At 48.8% G+C, this 13,047-nt stretch overlaps 1 protein-coding gene across 1 annotated transcript in view; it reads right to left on the reverse strand.

Moving 5' to 3' along the window:
- Positions 1–13,047, reverse strand: part of LGR6 (leucine rich repeat containing G protein-coupled receptor 6) — a 216,498-nt gene that overhangs the window by 22,694 nt on the left and 180,757 nt on the right. Inside the window, exons 13-16 of the mRNA XM_090025815.1 lie at positions 10,238–10,309; positions 7,184–7,255; positions 5,995–6,120; positions 1,884–2,044 (exon numbers count right to left, since the gene is read on the reverse strand). Coding sequence (XP_089881941.1) covers positions 1,884–2,044; positions 5,995–6,120; positions 7,184–7,255; positions 10,238–10,309 — 431 coding nt within the window. The remainder of the gene's footprint in view (positions 1–1,883; positions 2,045–5,994; positions 6,121–7,183; positions 7,256–10,237; positions 10,310–13,047) is intronic.

A 13,047-nucleotide genomic window follows, 5' to 3' on the forward strand; every position in this document is an offset into this window, starting at 1 on the left:
TGTACAGATGAGAACGTTTTAGAAGCTGGCTTTTTGGTAGTGGGGGGAGGAGGCTCCATGTGCTGATTCACTCAACCAAATAACCCTAAATTTCCATCACCAGCATTAGCTGTGGCTCTGCTGCTGGTCAGCAGTTTTCTAGGCAATCAGCCTAAATACATATATTTTGGAGCAGTGGTGCTCAACCTACAGCCTGTGGGCCAGATGTGGCCCATAGAGCTGTGTAATGTGCCCAATGTGGGCTTCCAGTGGGTCCAGCAATTTGGCAGGAGGGGAGTGGTGGCAGCAGTAATTGATGCAGGTCTAGGCAATTGGCACAGCAGTTAATGCTGCCCATGCCCCACTTCCCAAATTTCTGGACCTATGGGGAAGCCCACAGGCTGGACAACATGGCCATGCATGCTGGGCTGGGCTAGTATATGGAGCTGGTCTGCAGCCAGATCTGGAGCACAAGGTCTGGCCAGTGTATGGGGCCAGTCTGAGGCCAGATTTGGAGCGTGAAGTCCACCCAGTGGGTGTGGTCAGTCCACAAATGGATATAGTGTGTGGGGTCAGGTTGATGCAGGGGACTGATCCCTTGCACCAGATCTGGCCTGCAGACCAAACCTGAAACACTCATTCAGCTCGTGGGGCTGGATGGGTTAAGCAGTTTTAGAGCATTTTGAAAAATTAGCTCTTGCACAGAAAACTGTTTAACCTTACATATGGAATCATCATCGCTCCTTCATAATCTGGCCCCAGCACTTAACTCCTCTGGTTGGATCCAGACATGTTGCAGACCTCTTTGCGGTGCCACACACTGCATACCTAGCATGTTAAAATGTGCCCCGTGCTGCAAATTTGCAACGTGGGGGCAACACTTGCTATTGGGAAATCCCAGCAGCAAAAAAGAAACACTGGGGGAAAACAGCAGCATGGGAGATGCCCCAGGAGTGTGTGCTGACAGAGACTTGGTCCTCCTGGGAGATGCTCTGGTTGTTGGCCAGAGCATCTCCCCTCCTCTAGTTCTGCCTTGGCTTCTCCAGTATGCCGGTAGCCAGGAGGAGTGGGGAAATGGCAGTTTCCCTGAAGTGGGGCATTTTGCCCCACACCAAAGTGCACATGAAAGGGTGTGCATAGCGGCACAAATTTGTGCCGCTACTTTTTTTTGCCACTGCAAGCACAGGCCCCTGCATAGGGGGATGCACCCTCTGATTCTGCAGGCTGACTTCTTCTAGTCATGCTCTATTTAGCCCTTTGCTCTGTTATTACAATTGTATGCAGAAAAGGAGAGATGGGCCAATTTTCATTTTATTCTCTAATTTTCAGTTTGTCAAGTTTGGCTTTTCATGTTTTCTCATATCTCGTCAATCAGTTTTCATGAGTCTAACCCTGAGGAGAGTCCCTGCTAAGGGTGTTATTCCAGACACAGAGCTGTGGTTGGGTTGGCCTTCTACCTCAAAGCTGGATTACACCAGGGTCACAGGACTGCCCAACGATCAACCTGCTGCAGGCTGCTTGAAGTGATGGGTAGTCTTGAAACTAAAGAAGACTGGAGGGGCCTGGGTATAGCCTGCTCTGCTCTGAGTGGGAGGCCACAGGCATCCAGCCCATGACAAAGTTTCAAGCCATTCTGCCAAAATGGGGATGATTACAAATTTCCAGCCCAGCTCCCACAGTTTGCAGGGCTTGGTGTTGTCATTCACAATAAATGATACATCCCCTGACAGGCAGGCATTGCAAACTGTCAGTCCTCCTGCTTCTCTTTTACCTTGTATAACTCCACTGCCTCCAATGGCATTACTTCTGATTTATTTCTGGATAAGTGAATGAAGGGCTAGGTCCAAGAGAACAGCATGTGATCTAGCCCATGTACTGATCACAGTTCCACCAAATTTACTTACAGTGGTTATCGGCATGGCCAGGAAAAAATCCCACTGTCCTCTTGTGGAGGTCCTCATCCTCAGGGTTCATGTCTTCTGCTTCCCACTGATTGGATAGCTTAAAGAAATTGCTGCAGGCTCCATAGGCGCAACACTGGTAAGCGTAGGGCACCTCTAGGACTCTAAAGAGGGAAAGCAGGTATCTTAGCTACTTCACGCCCCTTGACATCTGATTTTCCACTGCCTTGCACTGTGTATCACTTATACCCAGGCAAATGACAGTGTAGAAGTGTGTCCTGGTCTGAATGGCTCAGATGGCATAAGGTGATGCAAGTTGGGTCTCCTGCTCCTGTGTGGTTTATTATGCAGGTAAGGTTATAATAAAGGATGTCAGTCAAGTATTTAAACCTGCAGAAAGTGGAGGAGCTTTGTGACAAGGCTTAGCTCTGTGATAGCATTGTCTATCCTTTCTTTGCAAAAATGAACTCATGACACCTCAGGGAGTCACTCTTTTTAGTATCACCAGCCATACCCCTCCAGTGTGCAGTGGTCATATGTGTGTGTATGGGGCTGTATTTTAACTCTGTGCTGACAATTTTAAGGAGGCACAAACCATAAAATGATGCCTGGGCATCTGCAACTGTATTTCCTTAAATGACCTTTTCAGTAGGCCTGTGCAAAGTGGCTAATATTCGCTTCGGATTCGGCCGATTCGAGGGACAGTGATTTGATTTGGTGATTAGGGGTGATCCTCGCTGTCCCCTGCTGCCCTGTGCCACGTGGGGGGCTCTGCATGAGTCCCCAAAGCCCTGAGGCCGCTGCAGGACTGGTGTCCTGGAGCTTTTCTTGGGTTTTTTTTCTTAAAGGGCTGGAGCTGGCCCAGGCGGGGCACCCGTGGTGGGGGCTGGGGGAGCGGGGTGGGGTGGAGGGAGTCAGGGGGCTCGTGCAGAGCCCCCCACACAGTGTGGGCCAGTGGGGATTGCCCCACACCTGGTGAGCACCAGGGCTTTTTTTTTAAAGTACCAGGCTGGGGTGGGTGGGGGCAGCCATGGGGGGAGGGCCGGTGGAGCAGGCGGAGGTCGGGGGGGCTGGGGGACGGCAGGGGTCCCCCCATGGTCCTGTCCCCCCTCTCCCAGCTCCCCCTCCCCTGCCCCTAGTATTTACCAGCTCAGAGTCAGCTGCAGCTCCCTGCTCCAGCCACCAGGGACTGCCTGAATTGTCAAACCCCTCCGAATCTTTTAATTGGTCCCCTGATTCAATTCGAATTTGGAGATTCGGTGACCGAATCTCCTCCCAATCGAATTGGCACCCAAAGCTTCGCACAGCCCTACCTTTCAGTGCTTCAAACAGCTTCTGGGTACTTCTGAAAATACCACTTGGGAGCCCATGTCTCTCCCCTGCTTCATTTTTAGTGACCAGCCTAGTGGGCTCTTAGACAAGACGGTATCCCCAAATGTCAGCTTTGTAACTCAGGGGGGAGTGCCCGCCTGGCACTAGAGCCCCTGGTGGGGGCCCACATATCTACAGCTGCACCACCCCAAGCTCTCAAGATCAGAGATTGTGTTTCTTACTTTTACTGAGACAGAAAAATAGTTATCCAACAAATGGATGGCTCCAAAAACCCCCAAAAAACTCTGAGGATTTTGTGGCTAGGTGCCTAATGGTGCAGTTACTAGGCACTCTTAAAGAAAGGCTACTTCAAGGCTAGGCACACTGGAACGTGTCCTCTTTACTACAGGACATCAGGCTAGAATAAGGAGGCCAGATTCTGTGCAAAGGCTGATGTTCCTCTCACACTAAGCTACTCTCTGCCAATACACTGAGGAAACCTAGATATGTTTTCTCAACTCCAGTTGATTTAACAGCTCATTGTTCTTTACTCCAAAGCTGTTAACAGTGGTTGCTCCTTTTAAATGGGCTTCATGTTCCACTAATCAAAGCTAACCTTTCCTGGGGCAATTTTGTTGTCTGCTAGCTACTTATGCTCTCTCTCCTACTTTACAGCCTTGGGGACTCTAGCTGTTCTCAAAATCCTAGATCTACCCATGGAAACCATTTTTCAGCAGCAGCTAGGGTTTCAGCTTCAGTTAAGCAGGAAAGGGAGGGCAAGTCATCTGAACAGTTAGCCTTTTTTCTGCTCTATGCAACCATAACCCTGGAAAAATCTTTTTTCTTTGTTTTGCTTTTCAAAACTGAAGTGTGTAGTATTCTGGGGAGTGCTGTATGTGAGGAAATATGGCATATCTTGTATCACAAGATTAATTAAACAGCAGCTGAATATCATCAGGGTGAAATATCAGCACCCTCAGCCTGACATTGCTCCCCCCCCAGCAAATGCAGCAAACTCTGGCTTGGTTGCTGGAAGTCTGTAAACCCTGCCTATTGAGTCAAGCCAGCCTCTAGTTTTCCAGGCAATTAAAACAAAAGCATATTTTTCGAATATAGAGTTTCACCAGATTTACTAATCCTGTCAGAACACCAGAAGATCTTAAGTTACCAAACATTTCTGGATGACCCCAGGGAAGCTATGGGAACTCTGTATACAGACCTGCTTCCTGCTCTAAACTCTACATTCAATCCTATTATTGAAAGGTGGGAAGAAAGTGCAGATCCCTGTATATGGTTAAGAACCATTACCAGACGATTCCTTCACAGAGGGCAGCTTTTAAGCTTGAGGTGCATCTGGCACCCAGGCCCCGAAGTTCTAGAGGGATCGGATGGTGCAAGGCCACCTTTCCTATGTGTCACAGTGGTGCCAATCCAAACCTTCGCCACTGAAATTGAGAGACTTACAGTTCTGCAAGTGACAACTGAATTTGGCCCAATATCACTGAATTGCTTAACATGAAATATCAGGATCGGATGTGCTAAGCTCTCCAGTTGTCTGGGATCCTCTGCCACTTGGCAAAGGGACAAAGCCAAGCACAGCCTTTGGGACTGGATAGATTTCAACAGCCACTTAAAGCTTATTCCCACCAGCCTGTGAGCTGCTTGGACCAGTGTTTTCAGCTGTGGTCTTGGACCTACTTGAGATATTCTGGGCCTGATTTTCAAAGGGCTTGGGTATACCACTGTGGCAGCAGGTCCTGATGTGGGAGGTCCAAGCATGCCCTGCCCACACTTTGCCCACCCATGTTTCCAGGCACTCTCCAAATGGGAAATGCACCCATGAGACTGCTCAGCCTCATCTCTCCGTGGCTGTTCCTCAGCCCTCAGTTTCCAGTGCCCCTTAGTGCAGCTGCTGGGAACAGGCTGGGAGCACCTTTATAGGCAACCATTCAGGTCTGGAGCATGCCTATGTGTGCAGGTGTACAGGGCACAAGAGAAGTATGCTTGGGCCCACCAATGCTGGGGATATTATGCCTCCTCAGCAGTGCTGACCAGCACAGAGATGCAGAGCCCCAAAGCTACAATTGAAGTGGGCAGGAACTCTGAGGTGTGCATATGTCTGAAAATATGTGCACACCCAAACACTGAAATCCCAAAGCAGGGGCTACTTTGAAATACCAGCCTTCCCCTTTGTGCGAAAACTGATGCAGCAACACCACTGCTCACTCAGCATCGGGCACAAGGATGCAGCACCCAGAGCCCTCTGCTAATATAGGTGTCGATAAGCCAGTGCTCCCAGTGAAGCAGTGGGCTCTTAGCCTCCTACAGCATTGTCTTGCTTAACTGCTTAATTTGACCCCTTTGGGCTTGTCATTAATCCATAGCAGACAGGACGCGGCCACACAAACAGAGTTTACTGAAGGAAAGCTGGATGTCATTAGCTGGGACTGGCTTCTGAGAATGTTTTCCATTCAGAGAAGCCCTGGGCTCGGGCCCCCTGCTTCATGAGCTCTGCTTATGTGTTTGTTTGGGGGATGGGAGCAATGGGATGTTAAGTGGAACATCACTTTCCCATGGAAGGCTCTTAATGATGGATGGGATGTTAGCACAAGGCCAGACTTATCCAACCTGCTGGCCTGGAGGAATGGCAGGAAAACATCCAGTAAACATGGAGAACAGGCGACTGATTGAAATAAATAAAGGCCATGTGGAAAGACATCTGTATAGAAGGATAAAGGTTAACTGGGACCTGGAGGGACTGAGTGCCAACCAGGCAGTGGCCAAACCAAGTGCCACTCCATACCTCATTTTGGGGAAGCTTTCCTTGGTGAAGGGCTCAGATAGTGCAGGGTTGCCTTGGAGCTTCAGATGGGTTAGGCCACCCAATCCATCCAGTGGCAAGGTGACCAGCTGGTTGTCAGTCAAGTCTCTAGTATAGGAAAGGGAAGGAGAAACAGGCAGTGTTAGGGTTAACTGAGGTAGGTTAACTGAGAGACTGGATGGTTTTGTATATGGCCTTGCTGTATTTACCCAACTGGTGTCTAATATACGATGCTGTGATGTACATTATTTGAATCACTGCACAATGCTAACTGCGAGCTGGTTTCGTTTTGGAGATGAATGAAATGATACCACAGTCACTGTGGGCAGGGTGCCACTATTGAAAGCTCAACTTTGGTGATCTCCTTCTCCCTCCCTGCCTTTATCAATCCAACCACCTATCCTAATACACCTCCTTCCATCCCACCACCTCTCTGTATCTTGGTATGCCATATTCCTCCTTCAATTAATCTGTCTTTTCCTCTCAATATACCTTATAACTGGGGGCCCTAACCCTTGTTACTGACTACTTGAGCGGCATGCTGCAGAGGGGTAGGCTGAAGAGCTATACGCTACTAGATAAAGTAATCAATGAAGAATCACTCTCCCATTAGGGTAGGGGAGGAGCCAGCTAGAAATGATTAACAGATCTCCCAGTTGTGGAGTCACTCTGGCCCAGGCTGGGCTCTGGGAAAGAGATTTTTTCAAGACAGGAAGGCCTAGGGATAGCAAGTGAAAGTCCTAAGTGAAAGGCAAGTTGCTTGTTCTCCCCACCCCACCCTCTGCCCTGAATCTGCTCACCCATAAGGCACGGGGTGGCTTTCAGGAGAATAGGGAGGTTACTGTGGGCATCTGGAGAAGGTAGTGTGAAACTGGTTGTTGATTTGGGGCTGACTTGAAGACCTGAGGACTGAGAGTGGGAAGAAAACCCAACTGAGGGTAGAGGCTCCTGCTCAAGAGTTGGAATTACTTAAAGCCTGGGCTAGACTGAGCTGTCTCAATGGAGAACAGAGTGCAATGAGACACCTGAGATGGCACTGGTCATCTGGGGGCTGAGCACCATGTCATTGTCTTTAATTTCTGTAGACTTTGGAAGCTCAGTGAGTGAATCTGGAGCCCCCACATGCATGCTTTCTTTGCTCCTCTGCAAAAAGACTATCAACACATCTTACAGCTTGGTGAGTGAGTGGAGGGTCACAAAGGCCTCAGGATGGATGAAGTGGATGCAGTTCCAGCTTAGGTCTCTAGAAGGAAAATACAAGGCAATGATGGTGACTGTGCAGAACAGCAAGGGCCTGTGAGTAGGAACCTATCTAGACAGAAAGGTTGAGGCATCACATGCAGACGCTCCCTCCTACTACCTATGGCTGAGCTCTGCAAGTTCTCACTGAGCCCCTGGGAAGACACATTTCCTGTAAGGAAGGCTGGGCTCTCAGCAACTCTGTACATATCTCTTGTACATCCCCCTGAGGTCCCTTTGCCTTCCCGTTCATTTTCTACTCCCCACCCCCTCCGTCCCACCTCAATATGGTGTCCCTTCTAAATCCCTCCCTGCTTCTTTCCTCTGTCTCCCAGCTTTTGGGACTCTAAGCCCAGCTTCTCACAACCAGGCCCTGTCAGCTTAGATCAGGTTGTGAAACATGACCCATGGGCTAGATTTGAAGCTGTTTCATCCAGCCCAGCAGGCTCCTAGCGGGGCCAGGAAGTTGAGGACTGGGTGAGTGAGGATATGGGGCCTGTCATTGAATTCCCAGCTATGGAGCCACAATGGGCATGCATGTTGTTGGGGGTGGGGGTGGGGGTGAGGGCAGCAACAGCTGCATTAATCCCCATGCCACCCTATCACCAGGCCCAGATCCAGCATGCAAGAAGACCTATGGTCCTGATAAGGCCTGGGGATGCAAGTGAGTTTGATGCACCTGGGTTAGATGGAAGTGTGACAATGGCATAGCTTCCCTCATTGGGCTTTTCAGCTAAGATCACCTATTCAGCCCTGAAGAAAGATCTTTCCCCATTTGGGTCTATTTTTGCAAGTTTAGAGACTTTTGCATTAAGATGTCTAAACTCTTGAGCAGTGTGCAGGTCTTGGCTTTCCCCTACAGTCAGAATAATAGGCTTTTGAGCCAAGCACATTCCCTTTCTAGTACACACGTGGTGAGGGGAGGCACTCAGCCTCGTGTCTGCATGGGCAGTCGGGGACAGAGCCTGTGTGCGGGTAAGGCAAACGTACATGAGGGGATGCAACATGCATGTAGCTGTGTCCATATGTGTGTCTGTGTGTGCTTAGTAGGCCTTGCATACAGGATGTTCAAGTTTGTGACTTCTTAATGTGTGTAATGACTATGTATAGTGTGTAAAGTGTAGCTGGTGAGTGTCATCTGATGTGTGTGGATTTTTGTGGAGAGTATAATTAGTGTGTGAATAGGATCAGTTAGTATGAATAGTTTGTAGTGTGTATAATGTTTGTATGCCTGGGTGTGGGCAGAGCACGTGGCTTGTAACATGTATGTTTGTGGTTAATGTGTGTTGTGTGTAATACATGTTCAGGGTCCATAGTTTCTGTGGTGGTGTGCATGCTTGCATGTAGGGGCTATGGGTGTTGGATGTGGTTAGGAGGTGAAACATGTATGCACTGTCTGTTGCAGATATGTTCAATGTGTATTCTTTGCACAGTGCTACAGTTTAGTCCCATACAATGCCATTATCAGCATTATATAGGAAACTTTTGGACATTTTTTTGTGTATCAGATCAAATTGGCCAGATCAGTTCCAAATCCTTTGAAGCATTCAAAAACCTTATGTGGCCCTCCTACCAGCAAGTATCCTCCATGGTTCAGATACTTCCAAATCCTTTGGCAGACTTCCTACTTGCAGGCTCAAGCCTGGAGATTTGGGGTTTGGATGCCCCTGAGTTTCGCTTGCCCTCAGCCATATGGCCACAGGAGCAAGCCAGGGAGGAGTCTCTCATTTCCATAAACTTGGCATGCAGCCGAGATCCTCTCACCGGAAGCTGGCCAACGGGAAGCTAACTATGAGGCTCTTGTAGGGAGTCCTGTCCGCATGCAGACAGGGATGCACCCTTCACTACATGGTGCCATTTTAACTGCATTTCGGCTTGGGTATCAAGCCAGCAGCATCCCTCTAAGCTGCGCGCATGCACGGCTGTGCACAATTAAAAAAGCATGCCACATAATAACTTTTTAATGCCAGGCACACAGTGGCATACTGACCAGGGGGGTGGGGGGGAAGGTAGGCGGCCATGGCCCCCTGAGCACCAGCCTGGGGGGGATGCTCAGGGCCATAGCAAGGGGCCACTAATGCTCCCCCCCCGGCCACTGCCAGCTTTGTGTCCGGTCACTTCCCACTCGCCCCAACCAGACCACAGGCTGTTGCAGGAGGGGGGAGGGGCGGGTACACAGAGATACCCACAGACTCCCAGCCAGGATTGCTCACAAATCACTAAACCTTAGAGGGAACATTGCAGACCAGTGCAGTGACTACACTTGATCTTAGCCCACAAGAAGCCTATTGGCTTTTTTCTTTAAAAAAAAAAAAAAGTTTCATGTCCCAAGCCAAATCAACCAAATCCATTCCAAATCTGTGAGTCATTCAAGAACCATATGTGGCCCTACTACTGGCAAACATCCTCCACCCCTGCCTGGGGCTTCAGATGCTTTCAAATCCTTTGGCTGGCATCCCACATGCAGGCTGAAGTCTGGAGGCTTGGGGTTTGTATGCTCCAAAGTTTTGCTTGCTTTCAGCCATATGGCCACAGGAGCAAGCTAAGGAGGAGTTGCCCATTTCCATACAGTTGGTGTAAAGCCAAGATCTTCCCACTGGAAGTGAAAGTGGGAGGCTAACTGTGCCTTACCTCGGTCAAGGTGCTACCCCCTGCCAAGAAAGTGGTTTTCCCCTGCAACTAGGAAAACCACCTTAGTGGTCATGGTATTTTCCCTGCCAGGTAAACCTATCAGCATGACCAGCCTGTCAGCTATCTGCATGGAGCAGGTGTCACCGGAGCAAAGGGGGTTTTGTTGTCTATCTCTTTTCATAGGGTGAGGTATGGTTTGGACCTGAAAGCCTAATGGTACAGACAGCTCAGCTAGGACTATGTGAGCATGGTCAGGGCACCCTGCGTCAATCTGGCAGTGTGCCCAGGGCTCCCTTTTCCCCACAACAAAGATCCAAGCCATTTTCGGTGCCAACTGAGCCCAAACTATACTTACATGGAGCGCAAGGCCATTAACTGCCCAAAGGTGTCTGCTCTGATTTCACGGACCCTATTGTGCTGGAGGCCACTGAAAAGACAGAGAGGCTGGTGTGAGAGGTTCTTAAGGCAGTATTCTTACTCTGCCGGGCTCCCTGCTCCCCCTGGCAGCAGAACAAAGTGCCGCCACAGCGGAAGTCGCTGCCATTTGAGCTCATAAAACCTGCTCTTATTTCAAGGGGTAAGTGGGTCAAGAAACAAAGCAACCTAATGCCGAGAGCCCTCTCTGTTTCCGTGTGCAACTTTGGGGCTCAGACAGTGTCCCCTTTCACACCCTCGCTGCAGTGCAAAGCTTTATTTGTCTGGGACAGTAAAAGGCTCCCATGTTCCCCAGCCCTTCTGGGTAGCTGCCTCCCTTCTATGCTGCACCTCACTCCAGAAGTGCTCCACTGCGCTGCAAGGTCTCCCGTCTTGGAGTCAGGAATGGCCCTTTACTAGAGGCAGGGGTTGTGCCTGCCACTTGCACGAAAATTGTGAGAGAGAGTGCAAGGAGCAGGCAGAGCCCACAATTGCTGGGGAGGGGCAGCAGCATTTCTCTTCAGGCAGGGCTGAGAGAGTCAATTGACCTCATGGCTCATTATCATCGCCCTAATTCCTGCTAATCTCTCTCTGTTCCACAAGCGTTAATGACCCCCTCTCCTTTTTGACGGGATGGATGTTCCACTATTCATAGATTCATAGAAGTTAGGGGCTGGAAGGGACCTCGGGGATCATCAGGTCCAGCCTCCCAGCTCAAGGCAGGAAAGACTGCTGAGGTCAGATGACCCCAGCAAAGTAAGTGTCCTGTCATCTTTTGAAGATCCCCAGGGAAGGCGATTGTGCCACCTCTGGGGGTGGGGGAGTCTATTCCAGGCTTTGGACACACGAACCGTAAAGTTTTTCCTAATGTCTAATCTGAACTGATGCTCTGTTAGTTTATGATCATTATTCCTAGTCTTCCCCTGAGTTACCTTGGTGAACAGGTGTTCTTCTAGCCCCTTATATACTTAAAGGCTACCACCAAGTCCCCTGAGTCTTCCCTTCTCCAGGCTGAACAGTCCCAAGTCCCTCAGCCTCTCCTCGTATAGTCTGTTCTCCAGTCATTCATGCAGCCGTCCTTTGGACTCCTTCCAGCTTCTCCACATCCCTCTTGAACTACAGTACCCAGAAATGGACACAGTAGTCCAGCTGTGGTCTCACCAATCCTGACCACAGCGGGAGGATAACATCCTTAGTTTTGCTTGTGATGCATTGGTTGATGCATGCCAGAGTGTTGTTCGGTTTGCCGGCTCTAGCATCACACTGGTGGCTCATGTTCATTTTATGGTTAGTCGTTACCCTCCAGGTCTCTTTCGGTTGTGGTGCTGACTAATGTAGCAGCACTTGGCATTTTTCAGTGTTAAACATCATCAGGTTTAGATCTGCCCATTTTACAAGCCTGTCCAGGTCAGCCTGTATCCTCAACCTGTCTTTTAGCGTGACCGCACTTCCCCATAACTTGGTGTCATCCTCAAACTTTGCTAGTACACTTTCCACACCTGTGTTCAAATCATTGATGAATATGTTGAAAAGCACTGGTCTGAGTACTGAGCCTTGAGGGACACCACTGGTCACCTTGCACCATGTCTATTCGGTTCTATTAATACTCTCTGGGTCTGACCTTGGAGCCAGTTTCCTAGCCACCAGACTTAAATTGTTGAGGTTGCAACTTGCCAATTTTACCATTAGGACATCATGGGAAACCAAGTCAAAGGCCTTTTTGAAATCCAAGTATATGACGTTGACCTCATCTCCCTTATCCAGGTGGTGAGTTTCCTGATCATAGAAGGAGATGAGATTGGTCAGGCATGACCTGTCTGCAACAAAGCCATGTTGGCTGTCATTTAGAATAATGCTTTCTGTTAGCCTGTCAGTATTGGATTCTTTGACAGATTTTCCCAGGGACTGAGGTCAAACTGATCAGCCTATAATTCCCTGGGTCTACCTTCCTTCCTTTTTTTGAAGATAGGCACGACAGTGGCCCTCTTTCAGTCTTCTGGGGCCTCACTCGAGTACCATGAGTTCTTGAATAGCTTTGTCATCGGTCATGTGATGACATCAGCCCGTTCTTTCAGCACCCTTGGGTGTAGTTTATCAGGACCTGCTGACTTGTAGATATGCAGCCTCTCTAGGTATTTCCTCACAAGATCTTCACTGATAGGGAGGTGATCACCCACACTGTGTCCATCCAGCTTTCTGTCTGGTAAGTTAATGTCTTTTGTCTGGTGGAATATCGATACAAAATATTAATTTAGGAGTTTGGTTTTCTCCTGAGTGTTGGTTGTCAGCTGTCCCATTGCATTCTTCAGGGGTCCTATATTTCCTTTTATTTTTCCCTGTTTCCTACATATCTAAAGAAGGAATTTTTATTGTCTTTGATTTCTGTTGCCAGTTTCTTTCTGGTTTCTGCCTTAGCTTTTCTAATCCAGTCCCTACAGGTGTGGGCCATACCTGTGTACTGCTCCTTGAGGGTAATTCCCAGCTGCTATCTTTTATAGGCTTCTCTTTTGTTTTCAGGAGATCCAGAAGGGTCTCCCAGCCCTTTTGCTATCTTTCTTACTGTATTCAGACTATCTTTTCTGCAGTTTTGCTGTTTGTTAACTGTTCCTGATAATCTCTATCTTATTTCACAGCCATGCAGCCTTTTCTTTTTTTTTTTAGCTCTAGCTAAAAACATTAACTTGTATAGAAATGACTGATATTGAAGTAAGTATTGAATGTCCTGCCAAAAAGTTCAAGAAGGCTAGAACT

Source organism: Crocodylus siamensis, chromosome 13, assembly GCF_052110815.1.
Source record: "Crocodylus siamensis isolate JL-2025a chromosome 13, ASM5211081v1, whole genome shotgun sequence".
Lineage (NCBI taxonomy): Eukaryota > Metazoa > Chordata > Crocodylia > Crocodylidae > Crocodylus > Crocodylus siamensis.